The sequence below is a fragment of the Anser brachyrhynchus genome (assembly GCF_964034855.1).
Source record: "Anser brachyrhynchus genome assembly, chromosome: 7".
Classification (NCBI taxonomy): domain Eukaryota; kingdom Metazoa; phylum Chordata; class Aves; order Anseriformes; family Anatidae; genus Anser; species Anser brachyrhynchus.
In genome coordinates this window covers 8,530,900-8,555,762 of record NC_137701.1, presented here as the reverse complement: position 1 = coordinate 8,555,762, position 24,863 = coordinate 8,530,900, and the positions used below count along the sequence as shown (strand labels likewise).

At 44.2% G+C, this 24,863-nt stretch overlaps 1 protein-coding gene across 8 annotated transcripts in view; it reads right to left on the bottom strand.

The window, feature by feature from the left end:
* CPS1 (carbamoyl-phosphate synthase 1) overlaps positions 1–24,863 on the bottom strand; it is a 116,939-nt gene that overhangs the window by 63,629 nt on the left and 28,447 nt on the right. For 3 of the 8 annotated variants that reach the window (XM_080598994.1, XM_080598995.1, XM_080599001.1), the window contains 12 exons: positions 22,237–22,346; positions 17,992–18,136; positions 16,821–16,910; positions 16,099–16,155; positions 13,638–13,730; positions 9,423–9,512; positions 8,264–8,392; positions 7,742–7,848; positions 7,185–7,326; positions 4,940–5,017; positions 3,432–3,530; positions 2,644–2,739 (listed from right to left, as the gene is read on the bottom strand). In XM_080598994.1, the coding sequence (XP_080455120.1) occupies positions 2,644–2,739; positions 3,432–3,530; positions 4,940–5,017; positions 7,185–7,326; positions 7,742–7,848; positions 8,264–8,392; positions 9,423–9,512; positions 13,638–13,730; positions 16,099–16,155; positions 16,821–16,910; positions 17,992–18,136; positions 22,237–22,346 (1,236 nt within the window). Of the gene's footprint in view, positions 1–2,643; positions 2,740–3,431; positions 3,531–4,939; positions 5,018–7,184; positions 7,327–7,741; positions 7,849–8,263; positions 8,393–9,422; positions 9,513–13,637; positions 13,731–16,098; positions 16,156–16,820; positions 16,911–17,991; positions 18,137–19,547; positions 19,615–22,236; positions 22,347–23,385; positions 23,463–23,944; positions 24,223–24,863 lie in introns of those variants that run through there. The other 5 variants (XM_080598997.1, XM_080598996.1, XM_080598998.1 and 2 more) reach the window with 5 other exon arrangements.

The window sequence follows — 24,863 nt, the reverse complement described above, 5'->3', positions numbered from 1 at the left end:
TACTATTTTTCTTCTGTTCACAGAAAGCACGAGAACATTCTGAGATAGCTTGACCCACTGGTTTGGGGAAACAAATACACAGCTCACTTGGAGCAGTGGGATTCTTACTCAGTGCTCTCTCTGATTACTTATTTCAGTTACTGGGTAACATTTCTTCTTCTTCCCTTGATAACTTAAAATACCGCTTTAAAGACTGACTGTAAATTTATGTTGACGCTTTTTTTTCCCCAAGAAAAGTTGGATTTTTTCCACTGAACAGAGAACTGTGCTTTCCTTGAAAATGTGCATAGCCGGGAAAGGAATAAAAAGAAAATCCTTACAGAAAAGATTTCAGTTTTAGACTAAGGACTCCAAACTGGGCAGTTTTCTTGCAGGTGCTGAGGGAGAAGGGTAGCTCACCGACCATAACATTCTTCTCTAATAAATATGCTCAGAAATTCATAGCTATACTTCTGCTGCAACAAACAGGGAGGGGAAAGGTACAACACTTTCCAATAAGCTGGTGTATCTGTACATCTCAGCCTTTTCTTTCCTACTTATCTGGGGCAAGGTGTCTTAAGGACCAGCTGGCAGTGATGAGGAACATAATTAATGAGCAGAATTAATGCCCACTGTGCTAAGAGAGAAGTTTTTACTGATATCACATCCCCAGGCCTAGTTATTTGGGATTCTAGATTTGAATCCACTTGCTGTTTGCCCTTGTAACCCTTTCCTTCAACTTCTGCCTTTTTAATTTTCCTTTTTTGTTGTTGTTGTATGCACATAACGCTACGTACAACGTCCACCCATCCTAGCTGGAGATCTTTATCACAACTTAATTAAAACAGCAAATTAATAATGGAGTCTTCCTGAAGTATTCTTCCTTTTGTGCAATAGCCACCTGTACACAGAACAGTTGGGAGAATCCCCAGCCCAAGTAATCATGAAGATTTTTCAGATGACCACGAGCCACTCTCCGCTGTTCACAGATGCTTCCCGGCCTCCCTCTTCATAGTTTGTTCCTGCCTTCGATGAACATTCTTGCAAATACAAATTCACCGACTGGGGCAGCCCCAGCTCCATGGGGTCTTACTCTAAAAAGAGGCACACACGTAACTGTGTAGGACTGAATGTAAACTGCAGCACCTTCTTGTAAGGACCTGGCATCCAGCAGACTAGGAAGAACAGCAATGCGTAGCAGAGTGAATCAGAACATCCAGCAGTGAGAATCAATATCGATTTTTTAAACGAAAATAAAACTAAGATGTCTAAGGGGAAAGAAATCTCTTTTTTTTTTTTTTTGTCTCCTGTTAATTGTCCCTGTTCTCTCCCATCCATGTTCTGCAGCTTTCTCCTGACAGCTACTGACCAACTGCCTTCTCTCCTGCATGCAGCTGTAAATCACACTGCCAGAGGCAAGGTCAGGAAGAGCAAGCGTTGCTGCTGGAATGGCTGATTAGCCTGCAGCAGATCAGAGCAGCTGGCTGGTGGCTACAGGAAGGGAAAGAGCACTGCGGGAGGTCAAGCTAGGGAGATTTATCATTAAAAAAATAAAACAACACACACACACAAAAAAAAACAAAAACCACTTTTTTTCCCCAACAAACCGGAGCTGAGTTTGAAGGATGAAAGAGAAAAGAAGGGCAAGAAGGGACAGAGAGGCCTCTTGTCCAACCCAGGTCATTATCTGCACTCACCAGCTCTGGGATCCTCCACTCCTAACTTGTCATCATCTTGACAACATGGCCACTTCAAGCTAGCAGCCAGCAATAGCAATACAAGACACAAAGCACATACAATACGTGTTGTAACATTAAGACCAATGCAGACCTACCCCAGACTGTATTTCAGATTACTGTAATTGATTTTTTCCCCTTTGCTGACTCCAGGGTCAGCACAGGAATAGAATGGCCCTGACTTTAGTTAGCTTCAGTGCAGATCACAGTAATCACCTTGTCTGAGGGCAGCTGCTATAACTGCTCTGATTCTGTCAGACGGACCCATACAGTCTCTCCTTCTTCAAATTAGGAGAATAATAAAGCTCTCCAGGCTTCAGAAAGGGGACTTCAGAAGTGGGATATTAAATTTATTGGACAAAAGTCATCCAAAAGGATGACTTTTCATTTATTCCTTTCAAAATCATGATTTCACTCTGGAAACAAAACTTGGCATATGTGAACTTTAAAGCACTCATTCCATTTAAAATAAACATTTAGAAAAACTGTTTTGATAAGGGGTTCAAAATCTTTTGCATAATGGTCTTGATAGCAGCCAACTGCTCTGCTGCTGTTATTATTTGTCTGCCTTGCATTGTCAGCACACCACAAGTTTCAGTGATTTCAGCTCAGCTGTTGCTAACCATATTCCTCCTCTTCATTCGACCAGAGTGCAGGACAATATGACAAGCCTGGAGTGATCAGTCACATAACAAAAATAACAAACCATCTGAAGGCTGAAAAGGAAACCTCAAGAATGTCGCTCTTCAGTTGATACTTCTGAGTGGTTAACTCAGATCACACAACCAACAAATTCATAAACCAAAAATGGGTAATTTTATTATTTATTCTACCAGCTTCCCTGACCCTGCAATAACAGAGTTGGAAAAACATTCACTGTGACAAGGGAAAATAAATAAAGTTAGCATTTCTGAAGTATCTGTCTCACCTTCATGGCTTTCACAGCCTGAGATCCAGAGTAATCGAATTCCCCTGCCTGACCGATGGACAAGCCCCCAGATCCAAGAATGAGAACTTTGGAGACCTAGAGGTATGAAACAGTATGGAAAAATTCAGTCCCATGGTGGTGGATAGCAAAATGAACAGAGACTGTGCAGCACAGAACAATCTCAAGTTAAAAATCTTAAGTTCTAAAAAGAAAATAAAAGTCACCTCCAAGAACTCTGCAGTTTTTACTTCTAAGAATATTTCTACAGGAATTGTCCCATATCTCTCTGGTTAGAGAAACACAGCTTATGCATAAGGCATGCAATACATGTGTTAATTTTATCATGTGCTCATAGACAACCATGCCTCATTTTGGCTGACCACAAAGTCCAGCTGCCTTCTAAGATAGCAAAACTGTCTGAAATTCAGCTCACACTAGGTATTTCAGACTTCTTTGCCAAGCAACAGGGCATCAATATTATGATGCTGGCACAAGATATCATGGCTGGATTATCCCTGGGCACCTCCTATACTGCTGTGAGAGCACCTTTCTTGGGAGAACTAGAAAGAAAAATACACAAAATGTCAGATCTTACAAATTTCCAAAAGAAAAGGGAGTCAACAACACAAGAAAAGCTAGATGACTCTAGGACAGGCCTTTTGTACAGGGAGAAATCCTTTGACCTCCATGGCCTGCTTTTTATGCCATTTAGTACAGTGGGTTCAGCAGGAGTCAGCAAGCTTCTAGCCTTACTGACAGGCAGGAACAAAGACCGTCTGTGCACTGACCTCCACTCTAGAAGCTGCTGCTCCAGCCTTGGGCAGGACCGAAGCAATGGTAGTGCCTTTCCCTCTCTTAACCAGTGAAATAAATGAGTCAAACAGGAACTAGGAAAAATAAACACATGAATTTAATCTCCAAAGTGGAACTAAACAAATAATATGCAAACAAGAAAAAAAAAAAACAGGCCATTTGTGAGCTCAAGCTATCAACTGTGCTCCGCTGCCTTCTGAAGGCACATTCATACCACCAGAGAAGAGGGGACCATTATTTATAATGACTTTGCTGTATCTGACAAAGCTGCATTCAAGAAAGTGCGGTCATATCAGGGAGAAAACACTTATAAATCATGTCTGTGAGCTCTGCTTATATATGGCTGGCAGCATAAGGAAAGAGTGTGCACTGAAAGCTAAAATACAGAAGAGCAGATGCTTAACTAACTCAAGCGAGTGATGTGGAATGGAGTCTGCTACAGAGCTGGGGTCTGAACAGGTGTGTCTAAGTGTCAGCTGTTTGGTCCCTCCAGAGGAGATCCCAGAGCAGCTGTGAGGGAAGTTTTCTCTAGCTTCCATGTGCCTCATCCCACAGGAGAAGCAGCAGCAGGACACAGCGAGGCAGGCTGTGACTGTACCTGACTGATGGGGCCCACAAGGGGTCCAGGTTCCCAAATCCATCCAAGCAGTAGAAGTGCACATACTTGGAGAAGCCAGAGCCAAGGGTTGTTTCACATTCTCTGAGATTTACAGGTCAGATTGGTAGGAAACGTCTTGATATCAAGAGATTTACTTGCAGGTTTAATCAACAACATCAAACTAAGATTAAAATAAGCACTTCCATGTATTCTTCCACCTTCTCAAGAAACACTAAGTGTATTTCTGTTCAGATGTGCTTTCTCTGCCTTCCACATCCCCTGCTGCTGCTTAGTCATACTCTGTGACTATGCAACCAGTTGTTATAGAATTTGTGCGAAGTCACAGATGGGGGATTAAAATTTCATTTCACTTAGGAGAACCAGAGTGAGGAAGTGTGAATTCATTTACATAACTCTACAGTAATTATAAAATTTGAAAGTGGAACTAAAATGTATTAGAAAGTTAATGATTTTATTACAAAACATCTGGCTAGTGTTTTTTCTGTAAGATGAAATCCTTTTCCTTTTGCAATCACCCCAGGTACAAGAGATTTGAGCCTGATCCTGCAAAGCCTTAAGCACTTCAGTAACTTCCAACACACAAATAATCCCACCAGGACTCAAAGCATGCGCATCATGTGAATGGAATCATTGATCCAAAGCACACAGAAGTCAATAGACGCCTTGCTGCTGATTGTAATTAGCTGTGGATCAAGCTAAGCAGACACAAGCCTATGCATGACTGGGTCCTCTGTGAGGATTCTGACTTCTCCAAAAACAAGATTTAGGACCATCAACAACATAAAGACTTGTTATTGTAGCTGATACATATCTGCACTCCCCAGGCCCCCTAAAAGCAAGCCCAGATCAATCCTCATACAATACCTCTGTGTCTGTCGGCCCGGGATTTGCATCTGGGTAGAACTGTGCTGTGAAAATTGGTCTGGTCTCATGCATAATTCCCTGCGGGAATAAAAACAATCATCGTAGATGACTCCTTGCAAGTAGGAAAGACAGCAGAAAGCCAGATCTTATCCCTGTAAGCACTGAAGGCCAAGGGGCTGAGATGTTTTTAGTGGCTGCCAAATTGAAACCTGTTTCATGCACAGTCTTCAAACTACGTCCTACTTGAGGAGCCTTACCATGGAGCCTTTTGCTCTTCTGCTAATGTTCCAATGCATGCATTACCCACTGAGCTGTGCGTGGCTGAGAAGCATGGTAGAGACATCACTTCCATTACAGTAGCAAACCCTATTAAATTGCATGCCCTTAGCAGAACAGATAGGCTGGTCTCCCTCCAGAGGGGATCCTGGACCAGGCAAAGAAGCAAAAACATGCAGAGCGAGTAAAAGATCACTTTGAAGAAGGCTGTTTCACTGTTTTTACTGCTCTGATTTGGCTGGTGCTGTTACAGAAGAAAGAAATTTTGGTCATGCTCTTTACTTCCATAACTCACTTCAAATGCTGACACAAGGCCATGCCCTGGGTCATTTGCAGGCCTGTGACGAAGTGGGACCACTGCTCTGGATGAGCAATGGTATGAAAGACCTAAGCTGAGTTTGGAGATGGTGCTTGTATTTCCACTTGGAGCCAGGCAAAACAAACCTCTCATTTGCATGGCCTGACAGCACCAGGCAGTGCAGTCCACTAGCAGACTACATTGTAGCTGTCACTGCTCATGGCCCCTGATTCCAGATGGAAGAAACCAAGGTTCCCTTAAGAGAGAATCCCGGAAAAAATAGCTCAGATATAAACCTGTTACCCTCACAAACGGGCAAAGAAGCCCCAGCAGCTCCTACAGAGTAACAGTGCCATCCCGGGCTGCAGGGATAAGACAGGGACATGAGATGAGCTCCTGCCCACAGTAAGAGTTACTGCCCTCAGAGTAAAGAACATCCTGAGTCTGCCACATTTTCCCTGAATGCTCATGTTATTTCTAGTTCCGTACTAACACCTTTTCAAAATATATTCACTCCATGGCTTGTCAGTATTTAGAAACCTGTGCTGGCCCTGTCCAACTGTGTTGTGCCAGGTCGGTCACAGGAAGTGTTTCTTCTCTTCCAAATAGAGGAATGCAGACTGCAGAGGAGAGCCCATCCAGTCCTGTTCCTGTTTGTGCACCCCATGCTAGAACTGCAATGTCTCTTGTCCCTCTCCACCATATGGACAGATCTATAAAGGTTTAGGAGCCTGATGCTGCTTTGGGGGTTGCAGAAATGCTTCATTCAGGTCACATAAAAGAATATGCTTCTAGATCCAGAAGACCCATGTCCAGCCTTACCACCTGATTTAAGCAAAAACACCATGACATTTGTCCCCAAAATTCACCTAAAGCAAGCATGAAAGGCCTGAGAATGGAAGGGTTCAGTGTGCCAACACAGCCAAAACAAAGTCACTTCAAAAACTGAATGACACTTGTAAATCCTTTGTATTAATACATTGTTTGGCAACATTTGTCTCTGCTTAAATACACCTGCAAGGACAAAGACAACACGAAGTGATGAACAACAATCTTACTCTCAAACCATCAGCTGGAAATTACTGCTCCTTGATCCTGCAAAGTATAGCCGGGATATGCCAGAGCAGCACTGTCCGTTCTGCAAGACTCAATGTGGGGCATTTATACGAAACAGAAGACCCCTCCACACGGAGCATTACTTGGCATGAGGCCTCTTCATCAGATCCTGTAAATCGTTCTCTAGAGGCAGTTACCTGTCTGCCTCCTGATCTTTAGGCCTTTGGATTCTATTTACATTAACAAAACAAACCAGACTCCAGTAATATCCCTTTTCTGTGCAGTGTAAAACAGAACTGACACAACATTACAGTGGCACAGGCTAACACCCTTGCAGTGGGGAAGTCACAGAAGTTAATAAGGCAGCACTTCCAGGGAAATCGTGAGGTCACTGCTGCAGTCCTACGCGTTGGGCTAGCATGGACAGAGGTAATGGTTCACCCCCTTTGGGGCTGTAAGGCAGGACTCCGAGTAAAGGAGATGGCCACGTCATCAAGTTCAGTTTTGAGGACTAATTGTAACCTGACTGCAAGCTTCAAGGAGGGAAAATAAAGTGAGACGGTCTTTGTTTACTAGAGGCTGCTATGTGTAGGTATCTAGAAAGCATGCACTCACCTCATTTGTTTGATCATTGGCATTGACAAAGAGAGGTTTCCAGCCAGGTGGGAGGGTAGAGCTGTCGATGGCATAACCGTGGTTCTGAGCAGTGATGACAGCCTGTCCATTCACTGCATTCAGGACAGGCTGGTTCTGTCCTCTGAAAGAGAAAGAGAGAAGGAAAGGGTCAGAGAACAGAGGACAGAAGTGCTGGATATGTCTAAAAGCCACAATTAGGAGGGACTCATAGCTGAGGAACTATACAAAGCAGTTCAGCAGTAGCTGTTCAATACTGGTAGCCATTCTCAAAATGATAAATCCTGGGAGAAACTTTGCTGTCCTTCAGTTTGGTGGGGGACCAGTTACTCAAACTCAATGAAGCACCTTCAAAAAAAAAAAAAGCAACGCACACCATGGCAGTTTAAATTAAAGGCAGATAAGAATGGCAAGAATGAAGAATTAACATTACTGCCAAGCTAGCTCCTGTTAAGGCACTTTGAAGCAAGGCACTGCTACTGTGTGTGCAGCACTGAGCTGGTCTGTCCGGGCCCCGGGGAGCAGAAGAGATGCCGTACCTGTTGGCCGTCTGCATCTTGTAGGAAGTAGCTCCGGCTGCTATTCCAGTGATTACATGCCCCATGCTAATTCCAAACAGAGGCTCTGGGCGATTGCTCTCCAGCACCTGTAATGAAAAGGTTTTCAAAAGCTATTGGAGTGTCACTGTTCAGCACTTCCAGCATAACCCATGCTACGCTCCTAGCCCTCCTGCACTTCCCCCACAGCAGCCACACAGCCTTTGGGAAGTGGAGAGGGGAAGAGTGGAATGAAAGGCTGGCAACAGCCTATAAAGGAAAGATTCCTCCTCTCCTCAGAGGGAAAGCTCAGAGCACAGCTTGGTGTCTCGGTCTACTCAAGGGGAATGAGCAAGGATGCTTTATATTAAAGCACGACATTATTTCAAACGAGAGCACTGTGAAATCAAGGCTCTTCTTTCACAAGGTCACAAAGGTGCTGAAGGACCAACTGTTTAGACCTCAGACACTTGGAAAAGAAGGCAAAGAAACATGAAAAAATGGCCTGTGGCTATCATACTCTACCTTTCTGACACTCTGAATCACCTCCTGGGCATTCATCGGATTCCCTGGACCTCCAGAAATTACAAGGCCATCATACTCCATGCTGGTAAAATCATGGTCCCATGGAACCAGATGAACTTCGGCACCTCGCTGGGAGAAAATCAAAGGGAAAGACAAGCAATGGGGGGAGCAAAGGAACAAATGAATGTGTGTCTGGAGGCGGCTGAATTGGGATTTCAGCCGTTCCCTTGTCAGGAACAATAACGAGGCTATTATTAATTATGTCCAGATTATTTCTACAAGCCTGCTACGATTTTTCATCTTTGAGCCACCTCAGTGTTTGCCAAGTATTTTTGAAATTCACTAATGAGATCAAAAGTTAGTAATTGAATGCAAAAGAGGTGTGTATACACAAGTAACACATTCACTTTTACACAGTGCATTCATCCTAACTGCCAACACAGGGCTTCTCAGCCTCTACAACATGCCAGCAATAGTCCTGCACACCTTAAAGGGGATGAACATACACATTAACTAGAAAACTGAAACAAGTAAACCTTGTGCATCTAGAGAATAAGAGGACACCACCTTCATTCCTCCTGTACGGCTAGAGAAGTAAGGACTGCTCCATGTCAGTGCTAACAATAGGAAAAGATTTTCAAAGAATCCTAGAATTAAAGAATCAGTTTGGCTGGAGGGAGCTCAGGAGGTCATCTGGTCCAATCCCTGCTCAAAGCAGGGGTGACTTCCACTTTAGGGCAGTTTTCAGCATCTTCAGGGACAGACATTCCACAACTTTTCTGGTTCCCTGTTTCAGCCATTCACCAACCACTCTCACTGCAAAGTTTTTCCCATTTATTCATTTTTGGCAATGTTGGGTTGGTTGTTCTTAAGAGACAAGGCACCACAGCTTCTCTAAAGATCATCTTTCTGGGATTCTTCAAGGCTGAAAGGTTGCTGCACAATTCCTCTTCCTCACCCCCCTCAATACCATGCATCAAATTCAGAAAACACCTCACAGTCCATAAAAATCATCCTAAAAATAAAACCACCTGTACCTCATTTTAGGAGGGAGACTGCTACTGGAATGAATGTGTCCAGCTGAAAGGAAGGCTACCGAGTACAGGCAAGGTTCTTATCAAAGCAAAACAGGAAATAAGGATATAAAGCACTGACCTACCTTTACCAGCAGACGAATAACGTTGTACTTCAACCCACAGTCAACTGCTACAACTTTAATTGGATTCCCTCTGCCATATACCTTGACTTCCTACAAAAAGAAAGGCCATGCTGTAAATGACAGATCACCTCCTGCCCCCCAAAACACAGGGAAGGTGAGCAGCAAAATAACTCTTCACCAACATGCAGCAACTGGTGCTTAACAGTCCTCTTACAAAGAAATCTCCAAAAGTACCACACATGTTAACACTTTATATTTTTTTTGTTAAAATTAAAGTTACAATACCATTTTATATACTGTTGATTACAGCAGTAACAGCAATCCCTAAGAAACCACTTGTTTCCATAGCTAATGACTACCTTTTTTCCAGTGTTTCACCTCATTAGCAGTGAAGTAGCAAGTCGGTTCTCACAGATCATTGCAGCCCAATCGAATTGCCAGATACATGGGGAGAGGTTTCCAGCTGAAGGGAAGTCATCGTGCTGATGCCAGTGGAGCAAGCCTGCTTCACGACCACCAGCTATGGCTCCATCACATTAAACACAACCCTGAGCCTCCAGTCACAGCAGGACCAAAGCACAGCATGGCTGGATATGATATATTCTGCGATAGACCTCCAGTGGGTGCCACTGAGCATCACAGATGTTCGTGTGGCAGCAGCAGTTGTACACATCAGACTACACTTCTGGCACCTTCTCTTCCAGCTGTTGTTCCCATCCCACAAAGTAAATTGTCACTACACATCCCCTGCCTCTGGACCATTTCAGTACACCCACTTATCCTTCCTGGTTGCAACCAGGATGGAAGATGATGGAGCCAAACCACCATCTATTTTATGGGTCTTGATACTGCAACATGGAGACATTGAGAGATGGCTCTAGCATTGATGTTGGGATCTTTATGGACAGCTTCTTTCTGAAGTTTCTGAAGTCTGCTGAATTATTTTACTGGTTATACAACTGCAGTTAGTGCCAGCATGGGATGCCGCTCACCAATAAGCACATAAGACAGCCTTCTACTTTCTAAAAGCAAACACTGTGCTTACCTTCAGCTACTCTCAGCTCCTGAAAGTTGATATTCATAAGTGTACTTTATCTAAAGTGTCCTTCCTCTTGTGCAATACACCATTTTTTTAATTTTTTTTTTTTTTTGTAAGCTAAAATCTCCCTTTTAATTGGCTTCCCTGGCATTGAAATTTCACAGCTAGGCCTTTTTAGGAAAAGATGCTAAAGACCATTCCCAATATGCCATGGTGCTGGTGACAAACAATCTTTTCAAAGGAGATTAGGACCAGCCAGAAGGAAAAAACATCCCCTCTACAGGGAGTATAAGATGAAGTTTTAGCAGCATATTACAGTCCCTCACTTTGTGTTATCCTAATTAAGTTCTTGTTTTAATTGTTTTCTTCTCAAAAAACAAGAAGAGATTTTTAATGATGGAAGCAAGAGCATGTCCTGTGTGAGGACGTCTCGGATCATCATCAGGAGTGACTGCCTGCCGTTTCAGGAGCAGAGGTGAAAGAAACGGGGTGCGAGAAGCCATCTCCCTTCGCTACAAGGTTTCTAGCTGCTGCTCACCAGCCATCATTTGGTCTGTACTCCACCCTTAAATGGGACAAGAATCAGCACAGAGCCAGCAGTGTTACCACTGCTGTTGCGACTCCTGCTCTGTAACGCTGAAAGGAGATTTTGTATCAGAACATCTCATAGCTCACACCACATAAAGCAATGGCAAAGTGCCTCACAATCCCTTTTTTGAGAATGAGTACAGTGAATCTGCTATTGATACTCGGCCTTGAGAGGTATGACAGTATCTTCAGTCAGGAGTACACAAGCAGATTCTTCTTGCATAGGCTGGTGGAACTGCATTGCTGCAAAGCAACTGCAAGGGTCTTCTATCTGCTGCCTTTCAAGCTTCTAGGAAAAGGACTTCAACAATCCCAAGAGAATTGATGCACCCAGTTTTCACAGAAATTAACTTTGTGCTATGTGCCAGAGTCCCTTAGGAAAAACTCACCCACCTTTTTAGAAGGGCTTTTGGGGACTCCTCATTTCCTCACAACACCCCTACTAAAAAAAATCTGTGAAACATTATGAACCAAACATCTCCCTCAAATGTTCTCCTTGGCTGTTCTAACGGCCAGAGAGAATTGTGGAACAAAACTTCTTTGAGTTATTTTAATTGCTTCCTCCTCAAAACTTTCCCCTGTCCAATTAATTAGGCTATGATTTGTTAACACCTTTCCCAACTGATTTTAGGTGCTGCTGTCTTCCCAAGCCTTCCCCCACTTCTCACACTTACTCTTCCTCTGTACTGCAGAGCACTGACCCCTACATCTGGTCGAGAGTATGTCTACGCAGAAGCTAGACCAGAAGCTCAAGTAGGGAACTGTTAAAATATATTCCTTCTAAAGCCAGAGGATTTCCCTCATGTGGTCACAGCACAACCTATAAAAAACTTCCCAGTCCGAGAGGATGATGCGGGAAGGTTCTGAGCCAGCAGTCAGGGAGAAGAGAAAGTCCTGCTGGCAACAGTGGTGACAGCAAAAAGACTACATGGGACTATATGTGTAGATAGAAGTGACCTATTAGTTTCAAGCATTTAAATACCTCTCATATGCTCCAGGACCCCGAACATCACAGGCACCAAAATAAATCTCCAACAAAAGTTCCTGCAAAACACTGGCAGTTTTCTACATTCCCCGCCCTGTATAAGTAGCGTTAGTCTATCGAATCTATATCACTAATACCTAAAGATGTGGGGGACAGGAAGAAAAAAATAAATGATTAAAATCACTCCAAAGGTACAACTGATGAGCAGGTCTTACTGTATTCTGGTTAACACAAAAATAGCTGTTTAGAAACAGATAGATTATCCTGGCCAGTAACTACCAACACTGAACAGCTTACTTCACTGTCAGCTTCATTTGTGATGTTGCTTTTTAAGCCTACAAAATGAAGTTATAAACATAATAAGATCACCAAAGCTCCGTTAATCTTATCATATTGCCCTTTTAGAAACCATTTTCAGCATCTTTAGAGCAATTCTGTCTTAGTAATTGCTGAGTTTAGCATCAGCAACCTTACCTATTGCTAAGTTACTGCTCAAAATGACTTCACCTGCATCTTGCAATTACAGATCACAAACACCTCAATAAGCAACTGCCATATTTCCGTGTAGCAACAAGGACCTAACTCAAAATACAGTGGAGGCATGGCATAAGTTGGTGAGATCCCTGACTTGCAAGGCTGCCTGTGTATTCCAGTAGCATTTCAGGTAACCTGTTAGTATTGTAAATCCAAGCCTGGCTTCAGGCTTGCGCTTCATTTTCCCACCCTTGCCACTCACACATCAGCTTGTGTGAGGAACCGTACACAAGCAATTATTTGCAGAGCTCTTCCACAGCCTCAGTGATCTTAAAGGAATTGCAAGCATCACAGTAAGCATGGAATTTGCAAATGGGGACTCATGCTCAGTTGTCACCTCAGTCAATGCACCTATGGCAGTCTATCCTATAATTAAAACCCCAAAGGGTCCACGATTCAAGACATTGACCCTTGCATTGGTAGAAGAACAGTTACCATTTTTAGCGTAAGCCTGGTTTACTACGACCTGGTAAGTTACAGTGCTCTTCTCAGCTTGTGGTTGAGCACAGTTTGCATGTCCTGCTAACAGGAGTACAAACATAGCTGCTGTTCAGTCCACAGCTATACAAAAAGCAGCTAATGCCAGCAATATTAGAGCCAGGGAACTCCTACGCTGGTCTCTTTTTGAGGCCTACGAATACCTTCTGGAATCACCTCAACAGAATTATGCCTGAGCACAAGCTATCAAATGTGAGCTTTCCTGAAATTCATTCAAGTAAAGCAACCTTTCTTTTGGTTAGTTGTTTGAAAGTGTGCCCCCCACACCAGGTCTAACTGTATCCCCAATACTTCTCAGTCCTGTCTTCGAAACAGACAGTCCCCTGATCAGAGCACTGTTCAGAGTACATCCAGCTCAACGTAGCCTATTTTACAGCTTCAGCACAGCACCTAGTAAGCCACAGGGACCATACAAGGACCATGTTGAGGTCACAGCCCTCCAAAGCTCTAGAAAGGTGAATGGTTTAAAAAAGGTCCCCAGATTGTTTAGAAAAATTGGATGATCCCCAGAGCAAATGGGGAGCAGTTAATACCTGTAGTGTATAGACCTGGGACTAGAAAAAGTTCTCACCTTTGTTGAAACTTCTGCTATTAAGTTCTGCTTATTTGGGTCTGCAAACTCTGTGGGTTGACCTTCAAATTCAATCTTCCCAAGTACTGTGCCCTGTGGAAATACACCAGTAAACAAAGAAGCACAAGTAAAGAAGCTGTGAACACTGGGGCAAGGTGCTGACAGGCACAGCAACCTGAGCAGCTGTTAGAGATGGTTTCTTGACAGCTTATAGCCACTTCCAGCATCTTCAGAAGTTTATGATCCCTTCCTAGTATTAAAAACAAGTTTCAACATCCTTCTTCTGAGGGAGAGGCAGTGCCACCAGTAAAATCTGTAAACAGCTTGGCAAGCCGTCTAATGACAGTAAAACAGGTTGCCTTCCAAGAAGATCAGGTTTCAGATGTCCAAATAAGATCTGGGAGTAATCCCCAAGGCAGTTCGCAGCTTTTTGGTTTTAGACACCCACTGAGAGGTCTTCAGCCACATACTGTAGATAGCTATAATGCAGCAGAGCTGTAAAGCAAAGCTGTGTGGGAGGCAGGTCAGCAGAGCTGTTCGCTGAATAATCTGTTAAAAAAAATTACCTCCAGCAAGCTCTGCTCTTTACTGCTGTTATCACCTCACAGAAGCTAGGACACCCTTGATCTGCCAGCAGCACATCCTACTCTGTGTTCTGTTCATTAAAGTTCAGTGGAAAAAAATCCCCATTTTGGCTTTGCTCCACTCCTAGAATAAGTGGGATTAAGCTAGGGTTAAACTCTCCTCAGCATGGGGACAGTGTGTGCAATACAGAACTTTCCAAGGATGGAAGGGGATGGTCAAGCAGAAGAAGTCAATGTTTTGTGATAACTCTTAACATATCACACTGTCAAGATAACACACACGACATTCAGCTTGCCCTGTGAAGGCTGGGACTGCTCATTGGCTTTAGTGATACTTCCTTGAGATACTTCCATGCTTGGTCATACTTGAAGTATCCTTGCCAACTTCTGAAGACAGGAAAGTGTCATGACCTTGCATTGCCAGGTGCACTATTAAGGGTAAGTTTTGAAGACAGATCTTAACAGTGACTGACATTCTTCGTCACCTTGAGGTGGCATCTTACACCACAAGGTGCTCCAAACTGCTTTGTGTGCATCAGAGCTGAGCAAGTCAGCATCACCTTAAAGAAGTCAAGTTCTTGGGAGCCACAGAAACAGCCGAGTGCCACTGCATTGCCAGTCCCGTAAAAGCTGATGACAAAGCCCTAAAGCCTTTCTCACAAATAGTCTGTCTTACCTTGCCACTGGATTACTCAGCCAAATGGTGTTCTGCATTTATCTTTAGAGTAGCTTTAACAAATTGCTGCTCATTTCTGCATTTGTCACAATAAAGCCCTGTTCTCTCCCCCAATTAATATTTCATTCCATGTCTAGTTATAAAGTTTTTGTTTGTTTGTTTGTTTGTTTCCCCAATCTGACTGAGAAGTCTAGGAGACAAAGCTACATTATCCACTATTTTAAAAGCCATAAACCAATACCACTCAGAGTCCCAGTATAACGGGCATTACTGCTCTACACTGTCTGATAAGCTACTGGATAAACACTGAAAGTGTATTTACTTTGGATGAAAGGAACACGGACCCATTAAACGGTATGTCTCAAGAAAGCAGAAAAATGTATTGCCGTTTTCCATTGCATTAAACTGCACTTGTCTGCTGTCTGTAAGAGCAGGACAAACCCTTATCTTCCCATAAGAATTAATTTCTACAAATATTCCTCTATTCAGGCTTGATATTCATATTTTGGTTGTGGAATGAATGGGGGAGTGGACTTGCACTACAGATTGCAGACTGGTCAACTGAAGAAAAGAGCAGCTTCAGATAATCCATTACAAAAGAAAAGCCTCCGAGGCACAACAATTTACCTTCGGAATGGCTTTGATCACTGTTTGAGCAGATGTGAAAGTACCTTAACACCACCTTCCATTCAGTAACATAATTGTGCTGATGTCCTTCAATTGTCAGCTCTCAGAAACCAGAGAAAAGTAATGGCTATTATAAATAATGAAAGGTTTCAGTCAAAGAAAACCAGCCTGAGTTAGGAATCCAGGTTAGGTTAACATAGCCATTCCTTAAGTCTCTGAGGAACCGGAAAATTTCCATTGACCAAAGCTGGTGCTGTCTATGAACTAATATGCACAAAATATCACAGAATTTTTGCCATCTCTGTTACTACCTGAGGCAACAGGCAGGTGACACTACCAGCTGTTGTGTCTGACACAACTACCAGAGGAGTTTCATGTACATCAGCACGTGCTGGTTCACTCTCATGTGGAATAGAAAACCCAGAACCTTTGGAAGAGCATGGGGATCTGAGCAGCACCTGAGGTCCAGGCAACCCAGCAGCAGCATTGCTACCTCAGGTTTGCTGCACTGTTAGAAAAATGTCCCAGAAAACGGCAAGGTTAATGAAACTGAATCGAGGGATGGGGATCATACCTTGTCACGAATTAATTTGGACAGCATTCTGGTATCGATCCCATAGAGAGCAGGCACCTGAAGAAATCAAAAGAGAAGTATAAGTTAGAGAACAAGCAGCTAAGGCACGTGAAGACAACAGCCAGATCACTTTGCTGAGAAGAACGTGCCCTTTGTTAAAGGGCTCTGGCTCTTAGCAGCTCTATTGCCAAGGCTGCCCCACTTGCAGTTCTTCACCTTTCCTCCCTACTCCCCACTCATAAATAGCTTGGTTCTTCAAGACTTCTAGTTTCTGCACTAGAAAGCTCAAAATAAAAAGCTTATATGGCAAATATTGATCTCATTTCTGAGCCACATTTTTCCTTCCTCCTGAACACCTAACCATCCCAGCTGTTACAAGTCAGTTGCACTCCACTGGCATATCCTCAACTCCCGCCGCTTCAAGTCAGAGGGATTCCTGCAGCTAACAGCTCTTGAGGTTACCACCATGGCAGTCACTAGGAGCAGCAGTACAGAAACATCTGATGAGATGCTGGAATATAATCGAACGTGGATCATTTTTTTATTAAGAACCAAACATCCCCAAAGAACCAGAGAACTAAGGAACACAGAACAAGCCCAGTACAGACTGGTGAAGACATCTCAAGAGAAAAGTGGTTAGCAGCTCAAAGCTGGTTGTTCTTTCCCTTGTTCCCAGACACACATGCCTGTTCTCTTCATGTAGTTATCCCTGGATTTCTCACCTTTTCTTCCTGCAACCACTCCCCAAGACTCCTTGCAGCCTGCCAGTGACTGTACTCATTGCTGTAATCCAGCACCAGCAAACCTGAAACCTGCAGAGAGAAGAAATGTAATTTTGCACTGAAGAATCACTCTGTACTAGCCGTGTGCCTTCTGGTACATTCATCCGCTGCAAACCATATCACGTAAGACACAACGCCAGGCAGACTTGGTGTGGCTGTTCTGACAGAACAAAAAGACAGCAAACCTGATAGTGCACAGTGGGAGAGCATAGAAGAGATACCAGGCAAAGGGGTAAAGACATCAGCAGTTTATCATTAATGTACCCAGGCCATTTTAATTATGAAATCCACAGAATAGCGTGGCTTCCAAGTAACTAAAACTGCGAATTGTATTGAATGAAGAAAACAGTTCTTGTTAGAAAGGAAATGGAAGTTTAAGACAAGACAAAACATTCCATTTTGATTCATTTTTTAAAGAAAGCTTTTCACTTTCTTAGTGACATTTCATTTCAAAAGTCAACTTCATTTTCCAGTGGAGTTAGATAGTTTATAAAGGAGTCATTTCACCTCAGGACAGATAAAACATTTCACTGGCTCTGCAATTACATGGGTTTTATTTCATTTTTCAGTACTGCCACAACAGCATGGACACAGTCCTGATCTTAGCCCATGTGCCCTGTCACCAAAGCACAAACTAGTTCCTGCACTAGTAAGGGCAGCCTTCTTCACACAGGTATCACCTCCTCTATTTGTGGCGGAACAGGCGTATGGAAAAGAGTTTCTGCACAGAGAAACTTCTCATTCTTAACAGCATTTGCTCTCCCCGTGGAAACCAGTCCTGGACAAACCCAGAGAAATATGAAGCAGACATGAATGTGAGAAAAAAAAGCCATCAAGGGGAGCAGTTCACAAAAACTGTGTCATTTGTATCATTGAGGGGAAACACACCACTTCCAGACAGAGCATAGCCAGGTGCAGAAAGCACAGTGATTACCTTTTGCCACCGTTTCTCCAGAAGACAACACCCAGAGGAAGAAAGAGAAAAGTTGAGTATCATTGATTCATTTAACTTCTATGAGGTGCCAGTAAATTCTTACACACACACACACACATTCACACACTCAGGCTGCTAGCACCGTCCTTCGCTCAGCTCCTGCGTTGCCACCATTACCTTGATTCCATCAGACTCCAGAAACCTCCTGAGGCCCATTTCGTCCAAGACAGCTGTGTCAGGCACCCCACTGTTCCCAACAATGGGGTTAGCCAGAGTAAGAATCTGTCCTTTGTAGCTGGGATCTGTCAAGGCTTCGGTGTATCTAGATGAAGAAGCAACAGAAGAAAAAGTATGTTGTTCTGGAGTTGAAAAGAAAATAAAAGAGCCAGTGAGAGGACAGTCCTGATTTCTCATATGACAAAAGACAAAAACAGTAGTCATGTGAAAGCATCCTTAGTAGCAAGCACATTTGTGAATACACCTCATCTTTGCTATCTGCAATTAAGCATTTGACACTGAGAACAAGGAAAGGCTTTTGCTTCTCCTGCTTCATCGAAGAAAAGCACGAGAGCTATTCGACTCAGACCCCTTACGATTTAACATATCACTTGAACCACAGATGACAGCTGGGGCTTGGCCATTCCCTGGGCACCCCATGCGGCCACTGCTTTGTCACCACCATCCCTTCCTTCCACGTGGTGTAAGAACTTCCCCTCTGAGTAGGGATAGAAAGCTCAAACTGAAAAGCCAGCTGACAATGCAGTTGTTTGCCCAGTCTTGTTCCCTTCCCCAGCCTGTAGTCTTCAGATGTCTGGGGCTGTAACTGCCTTTCCACGACGGAACAGGCAGATTAATCAACATCCGTCTTCTTCTCTGGGCTCAGGGAAGCAGCTACAATCACCCTTACAATTCCTCACTACTTCTCTGGGTTCTTTCCTCCTCCCTGTTCTGTCAGAAAGCTCTGTCAGGGCACCAGTTCTGCAGCTTCTCCCAGCACAGAGGCCTGACATCCCTTCCAGGCCATCTCCTGGATCCCATCCACGGGACACCTCACGTCCCACCTGACCAGATCCCTATGTGCTTTGAAGGCGGTTTGTGTATCGCTGAAGAAGGCAGGCTGAAGACAACGCTTTGGGATTCAGCAGCCCGTGCTTGTCCCATAGCCCCAAAGCCCTCATCTTTAGCCAGAGGAAGAAGCCCCAGAGACTGCAACTCTATTCCAGCACCTGCCTGAGCACTGTTCTCAGCAAGGACAGATCTACAAGTGCAGTGGAACATCCTCCTGCAATGGAGGACTGAACCTAAGGTTTTATCAAACCTACAATTTTTGCATAGTCTACTGGATCAGCTCTTGATCCAGTGGATCCAGTTGGTCCTGTCTCACTTTCAACCCCAAACAGGGTAAATACGTTCTACTTACTCATGCCCCTAATTCTGCAGCTTCAAAGTGAGCAGCCTTTCACTTTCTCCCTTACACCCTAGCATACTGTTGCACCAATCTGTTAAGCATTTGCTGTCTTTCTACTCAAAAGCAGCTGTAATTTAGCAACAGATGAACTTATCCATATAGATATTAAGCCAAATGCATCAAGACACTGCAGAATGAATCTGCCCTATACAAAATATAATTTATTATTGTCATCGCTGTTTAAACAATACATAACTGGCAACTCCAGCCATCTACCAGATATCAGCAAGTCACAAGAGACATTTTTATGGTGCTTTGGACTTACAGCCAGCAGATTAATTGTCAAACACTGGGAAACTCTTCACAAAACCCGGAATGGTTGCAGGCAGATACATACAACGCAGCACACCAGCCAGCTCTGAGAAATGACACATCGAATCAACAATGGCCATGAGATATTTCCAGGTAGGCCTCCCCTGCTGTTCAGATCTATACTTCCTGCTGCAGGTAAACAGCCACACAAAGTGCAGTGTGATCACAGAACTGCAGCAAGCGCATGACGTGCACATTTAGCATCTCGCTTTCCTTCCGAGTCAATTGGTTATGCTTCCAAAAGCCTCTGTTAATGACGAAGGCAATGTAATTAACCTTTGCATGTTATTTGTAATCAGCAAACAAGGACAGAGAGCCACTGGGTTTCGCTGGGCTATGAAGGCGCAGCTCTGCATTAAGACAAAATGCCCTTTAAGCAGGCACAACGCTCGTGGAGCAGAGAGGAGCAGATGGGAGCAGGAGCTCCAAAGATGCTGCGAGGTCCAACCCCTGCTGTGCCTGCCCAAAGCCCTGCCTGACTTCAGTAAACTCCCATCAATCAGTTCTCTCAGAACATCATGTGAGGCACACACAGTGGCACACTGGAGGGAAATGCATTTACCGATCTGATGCAAACATGGTAACATTTTACGGGTTGTAGTTCTTCTCTCATCTGAAAACCTCCCCCCTTCCTCTCCCTGCCCCATTCTAAACACTAGGATTTTTTATTTCAAACACTTCTGAGAAGTTCATCCTCGTGCTCTTCTAATGAAAATTCAACATTGCACCCCCAAAACATTGCTCTCTGGCCTCTATTCTAGGGTAATCTGACAACATTTCAGCCAGCTTCAGCTACTTCAGACCTGAAAGCTAGGTGTACATAAAGTGCTTTGCCTCCCCATTCTGATACGGATCAGGACGTGGGAGTCCAGATGAGGAGACAAGGTGCAGAGCAACACACCAGTTCCCTCCGCACAGAGCTCACACTGACTCCACCCACGGTCTAGAAACACCCAGTTCACAGAAAGCAGTGGTCTGAGACCTAAAGCCAGCCATGGCAAAACCACCCCTGCACTAGCCTCCTGCTGGCTGTGCTAATTGCTACGAGCCCAGACAATCTGCAAAAGGCCCCAGCCCTGGCACAGCACCTCCTTCCCACAGGCACAGCCTCCTGCTGCGTCAGGGAAGAGAGGTAGCGGGGTCCTTCGGATACGTGAGGTCTTGATCTCTGTGCTCACGAGCACGAGGCAGAGCTGGAGGGTTTCTTTCACCGGCCAGCAGTGCCACGACTGGTAGCAAATCCTGTCACTTTTATGACCTACAGCAATTCTGCAAGCTCTTATCCTCCTCTTCCCTAAACCAATCGAGTTCACATTCCTGGAGTGCGCTCTGAAGACACAGCCCTATGTTTTGAATGTTCTCTCCATCCCCATATGCTCCCCAGCCCAGAAGAGATCTCTCATTTCACAGGCATCCTCTCCAAATCACTAGAAAATGAGCAAACAGCTTCTGCTGCCACAGTAACATGTGGAGGGGAAATTAATCCATCAGGTCCTCCTTGACTTTTGTGATGTGACAAGATTTATTGCCCATAATCCATCACAGAGAAGAGAACTCTGGTGCCCTCCATCACTCTGATCTATATTAAACAGTTGTTTGTTGGCAGGTATATTAACAAAGCAAGTAATTAGTGCTGTCAAAATACTTAAATAATTGCCTCCTAATGCAAAGCTTTGCAAACAGATTCCCCTCTGCAGCTATTTAACATCCTCACCAATGAGATCATTTAAAACTCATCCCGTGAGTACTGTTTTCTCCAAAGGAGAGCAGAATTTGGGGAATACAAGGCAGCTGGGCAAAGACTATTATGAAAGACTGCAGGCAAAGACAGCTATGGATAGCTGCAGAAAAAGCTCAAGCTCCAGCAGCCTCAGAGCTGTCTCACCTCCCCAGAACGCACCCCGCTCCTAACCAACAGCCTCAATCCTCTGGGCAGCTTTCTCTCTGCTCAAGCAGTTCAACTTCGCAGCCCTGGGTTGCAATCCTAAGCCAGCTATCAGCTTCTGTCACTTGAGAGGACACACAGTCATGCCAGGTTAGGAACAAACTTGATCCTCCCCTATCCCTGGAAAGGGCAGAGGGCTCAAATACATCCTCAGCTGTGCTGTGAGCCACCACACACCAAGATGGATGGTTCACATATGAGAACCCAACTTAGGAACATTAGGAGTTAAGAATTTTGCACTCAGAGGCCAAGTTACGTTATTCAGGAGGCTGCAGATACTTCAAACCTTTACTTTCGATCTGAAAATGGGAGGGAGAACAACGACGCGTCAGATGAAGGTTCTTGCTGTCCTGGTTTTGTGTTACTCAGCAGTAACTCTGCTCTGACTCAGCAGTGGCTGCATTTCATGGGGAGACGAGCAGATCTCTCCACACCTCACTATGACAGTTAGTTATATGAGTCCTTAAAGTTGCCCGTCAGCACAAATGTGATGATGCAAGAGGACTGCCTGAAGTCTTACTGTTAACTGGCTCCCTCTCTGCATTCCTAGAGCACGGTGTTTTCTGTACAGCACATCATTTGCTTGGATTGGGACCCTATAATCTTGAGAAAAGCATCTGCACCAACTACCCCTTTCACACTTTTACAAGCTCCCAAAACAGTTTTCTTCCTTATTTCTCAATTGCTTTTGCCTTACCCAGAAATACCAGTGTTGAATACGACTTCCCCTGCTGTGGAGGATGGATAGCCAAAAGAATAGCCCTTCATCTTCGTTCCATCTTTCAGCACCAAGTTCGCTGTCTGCGCCTAGAGAAAGGCACATGAAGAGACTCAAATACAGGAGGAAAAGGCTTGATGTTTACACAAGTCACGCCGAGGACACCTGCCTTTCCTGCCTTGTGCTGTATGTATTTTTGCCCCCTCCCATTACCAGCTGCCAAGGTACTGTCTCTTTTACTAGTCTGATGCTCTTTTTCTTTCTAATACTTAAACATTGTGCTCCTAGAGGTGGCAAGGAAGCTGGAAAACCTCACCATGAGCAAAGCATGAGCTCCTTTTACTACTGGACCACCCTGGCTCTTTCCACATCGCTTTGTTCATTTCTTTCACTCAGCGTATCTTGCAATTTTCCTACAGAGTTAAAATATTGGTTAAGAGTTGCCTCTCCTCAGTGTTTGCTCAAGGCTAGCTGCTGAGTACACTGGCTCTCATCCAGTCACGAGCTTCTATAGGCGCTTAACTTCTGTTGTAACCATACAGCTAAGCCATTAAAAAGCAGTGCATGCATAGGTGGACTGGCGTCAGAAGGCAAAATTCACAATACAAGTCCATCCTGCTGTAGGACACGGGTAGAGAGGAGCTCACGGATCAGACACTCATGGTCCCAGTTACCTCAGGGATAGGATTAAATTGTCCTGGCAGAGAGGTAGCTACCTAATGAGCAGCCTAAAGGAAAGCTTCCCATAAGCAGCAACACTTTCAAAAAGTGTTTAGCAGAACGGAGTCCCAACCAAGAAGAAGGGATGTTGGGTTCTGATGGGATAATCTACCAGAATTTGATAACCCTAACAAAATTAGCAGTGCTGTTGGGAGCTGAAGGCAGAAGCAGCTTTTGCTTTTTGCTGATCAGCATCAGGTTCCCTATCACGCAAGGAGACACAGGTACAGTGCCCGAATTTAAAATAAATGCTGTGAGGCAGCAAGTTACTGGTATCAGCTCTCTAGATCACACTTCTGTTGTTTTTTGTTTTTGTTTTTTTCCCCTTCAGCAAGCCCCAGCCAGGGAAGGAGGGGATCAATCTCCTTGATCGTCCACCAAGTTTGTCCACCAGGCAGTAGCTCTTACCTTCATATCAGGGTGCGTCTGGGTTTCTTTTTTGGTAGTTTTTTTTTTTTTTTAAACAGAATTCCTTATGTTGGAATCTTATTAAAAAGAAGAATTAAGTTCAGTTTGCTGTAGAAAGGAGCAGGAGAGCTACTTTCCATTAGCTGTAAATCAGCTGAACAATCTCAGCAAGGAGACATTTCAGCCCCAGCATTGAACATTTTGTAACAATCACAGCAAACATTCATCTAGAGCTCTTCTGCAGTTATAAATACTGCACAGATCAATTACTAATGTACTGCAAAATACACTAAAAAAATCAAACTACACTGCCAAGTAATTGAATTCTGTGCATCTGGGATGGTTTTAGCCTTGCATTTGTTTCTCATTAATGTCAAACATTGAGTCATTCTCAAAAGGTTTAGCCATCACTTTCTGAGCCTTCTTGTATGATTGGATGGGATAGTCAGCAACACCACAATCCTCCCACAGTTATTTATACAATTTTTATGGCCGTAGATCTAGCCCAAATAAGAATTACAGGTTGGCCAGCCCCCTAATCTCTTTAAAAGCCTCTCACCACAGAAAGCTGCCACATACTGAAGGTGTTACGGAGGAAGAGCACCTGGGTGCCTCAGACTGAGCTTTGGGTAGGACTTCTGCCCCTTCTGAAGCCTGCTCAAAATCCAGCCCACACTACCGACATGGGAGAGTGACTGTACGAACCAGCTTCCCTCAGGCTTGACTTCAAGAGACGGATCCCTCCCCTCAGCAGAGCAAATATTTGGAGTCCACCCAATTATCAACTCCGGTTTCAGGCAAGTCCCAGCACCCAGAGCCAGTTGGGTCATCGCTTCAACCAGCCACAGCTGCAAACACAGCCTGGCAGGATCCTCCACAATGGGGGAACGACCTGAAATCTAAAACCCATCTAGCTCCTGAGGGCTAAAATGCAGCACAATTAGCGTGACCTTCAAGTCTCGCCCTCATCTTGGCAGTTTGCAGGCATCTCCCGCAGACTTCCTGCCCGCCTCTGCACCAGACCAGCACAGAAATCATTTCTGCCAAACAGAAGCCCCGCTGTACTATCAGAGCCCCTACACAGTGTTCGGGTAATGCAGAGGGATGTCCCTGAGCTACCATAACCTGCCTGCAAGTTCAGCTACAGAAGGGATAGATGTTCAGATGGATCCCTCCTCTCCTTGATTTATTATTCTTAATTAAGAGCTTAGTTTGTTTGTTGAGCATTTCTGAAGCAATTATTCTTGCTTACATATCCAGCAGAGGTGTTACCACATCCCTCAGCTGCCAGCCTACCTTGTCTTTTCAGTTTTGTCTTTAATGTGAAAAGTGATTTACAGGCTATAAAAAAGGCCAATTGGCTCAATCGGGGATTAGCTGGAGAGATTTTCATTTGTAAAAAAAAAAAAACAAACAAACCAACAAGCAAGAAATAAACAAATATCCCGGAGTTGCCTTGAGGTCCTTTTGTCTCCACT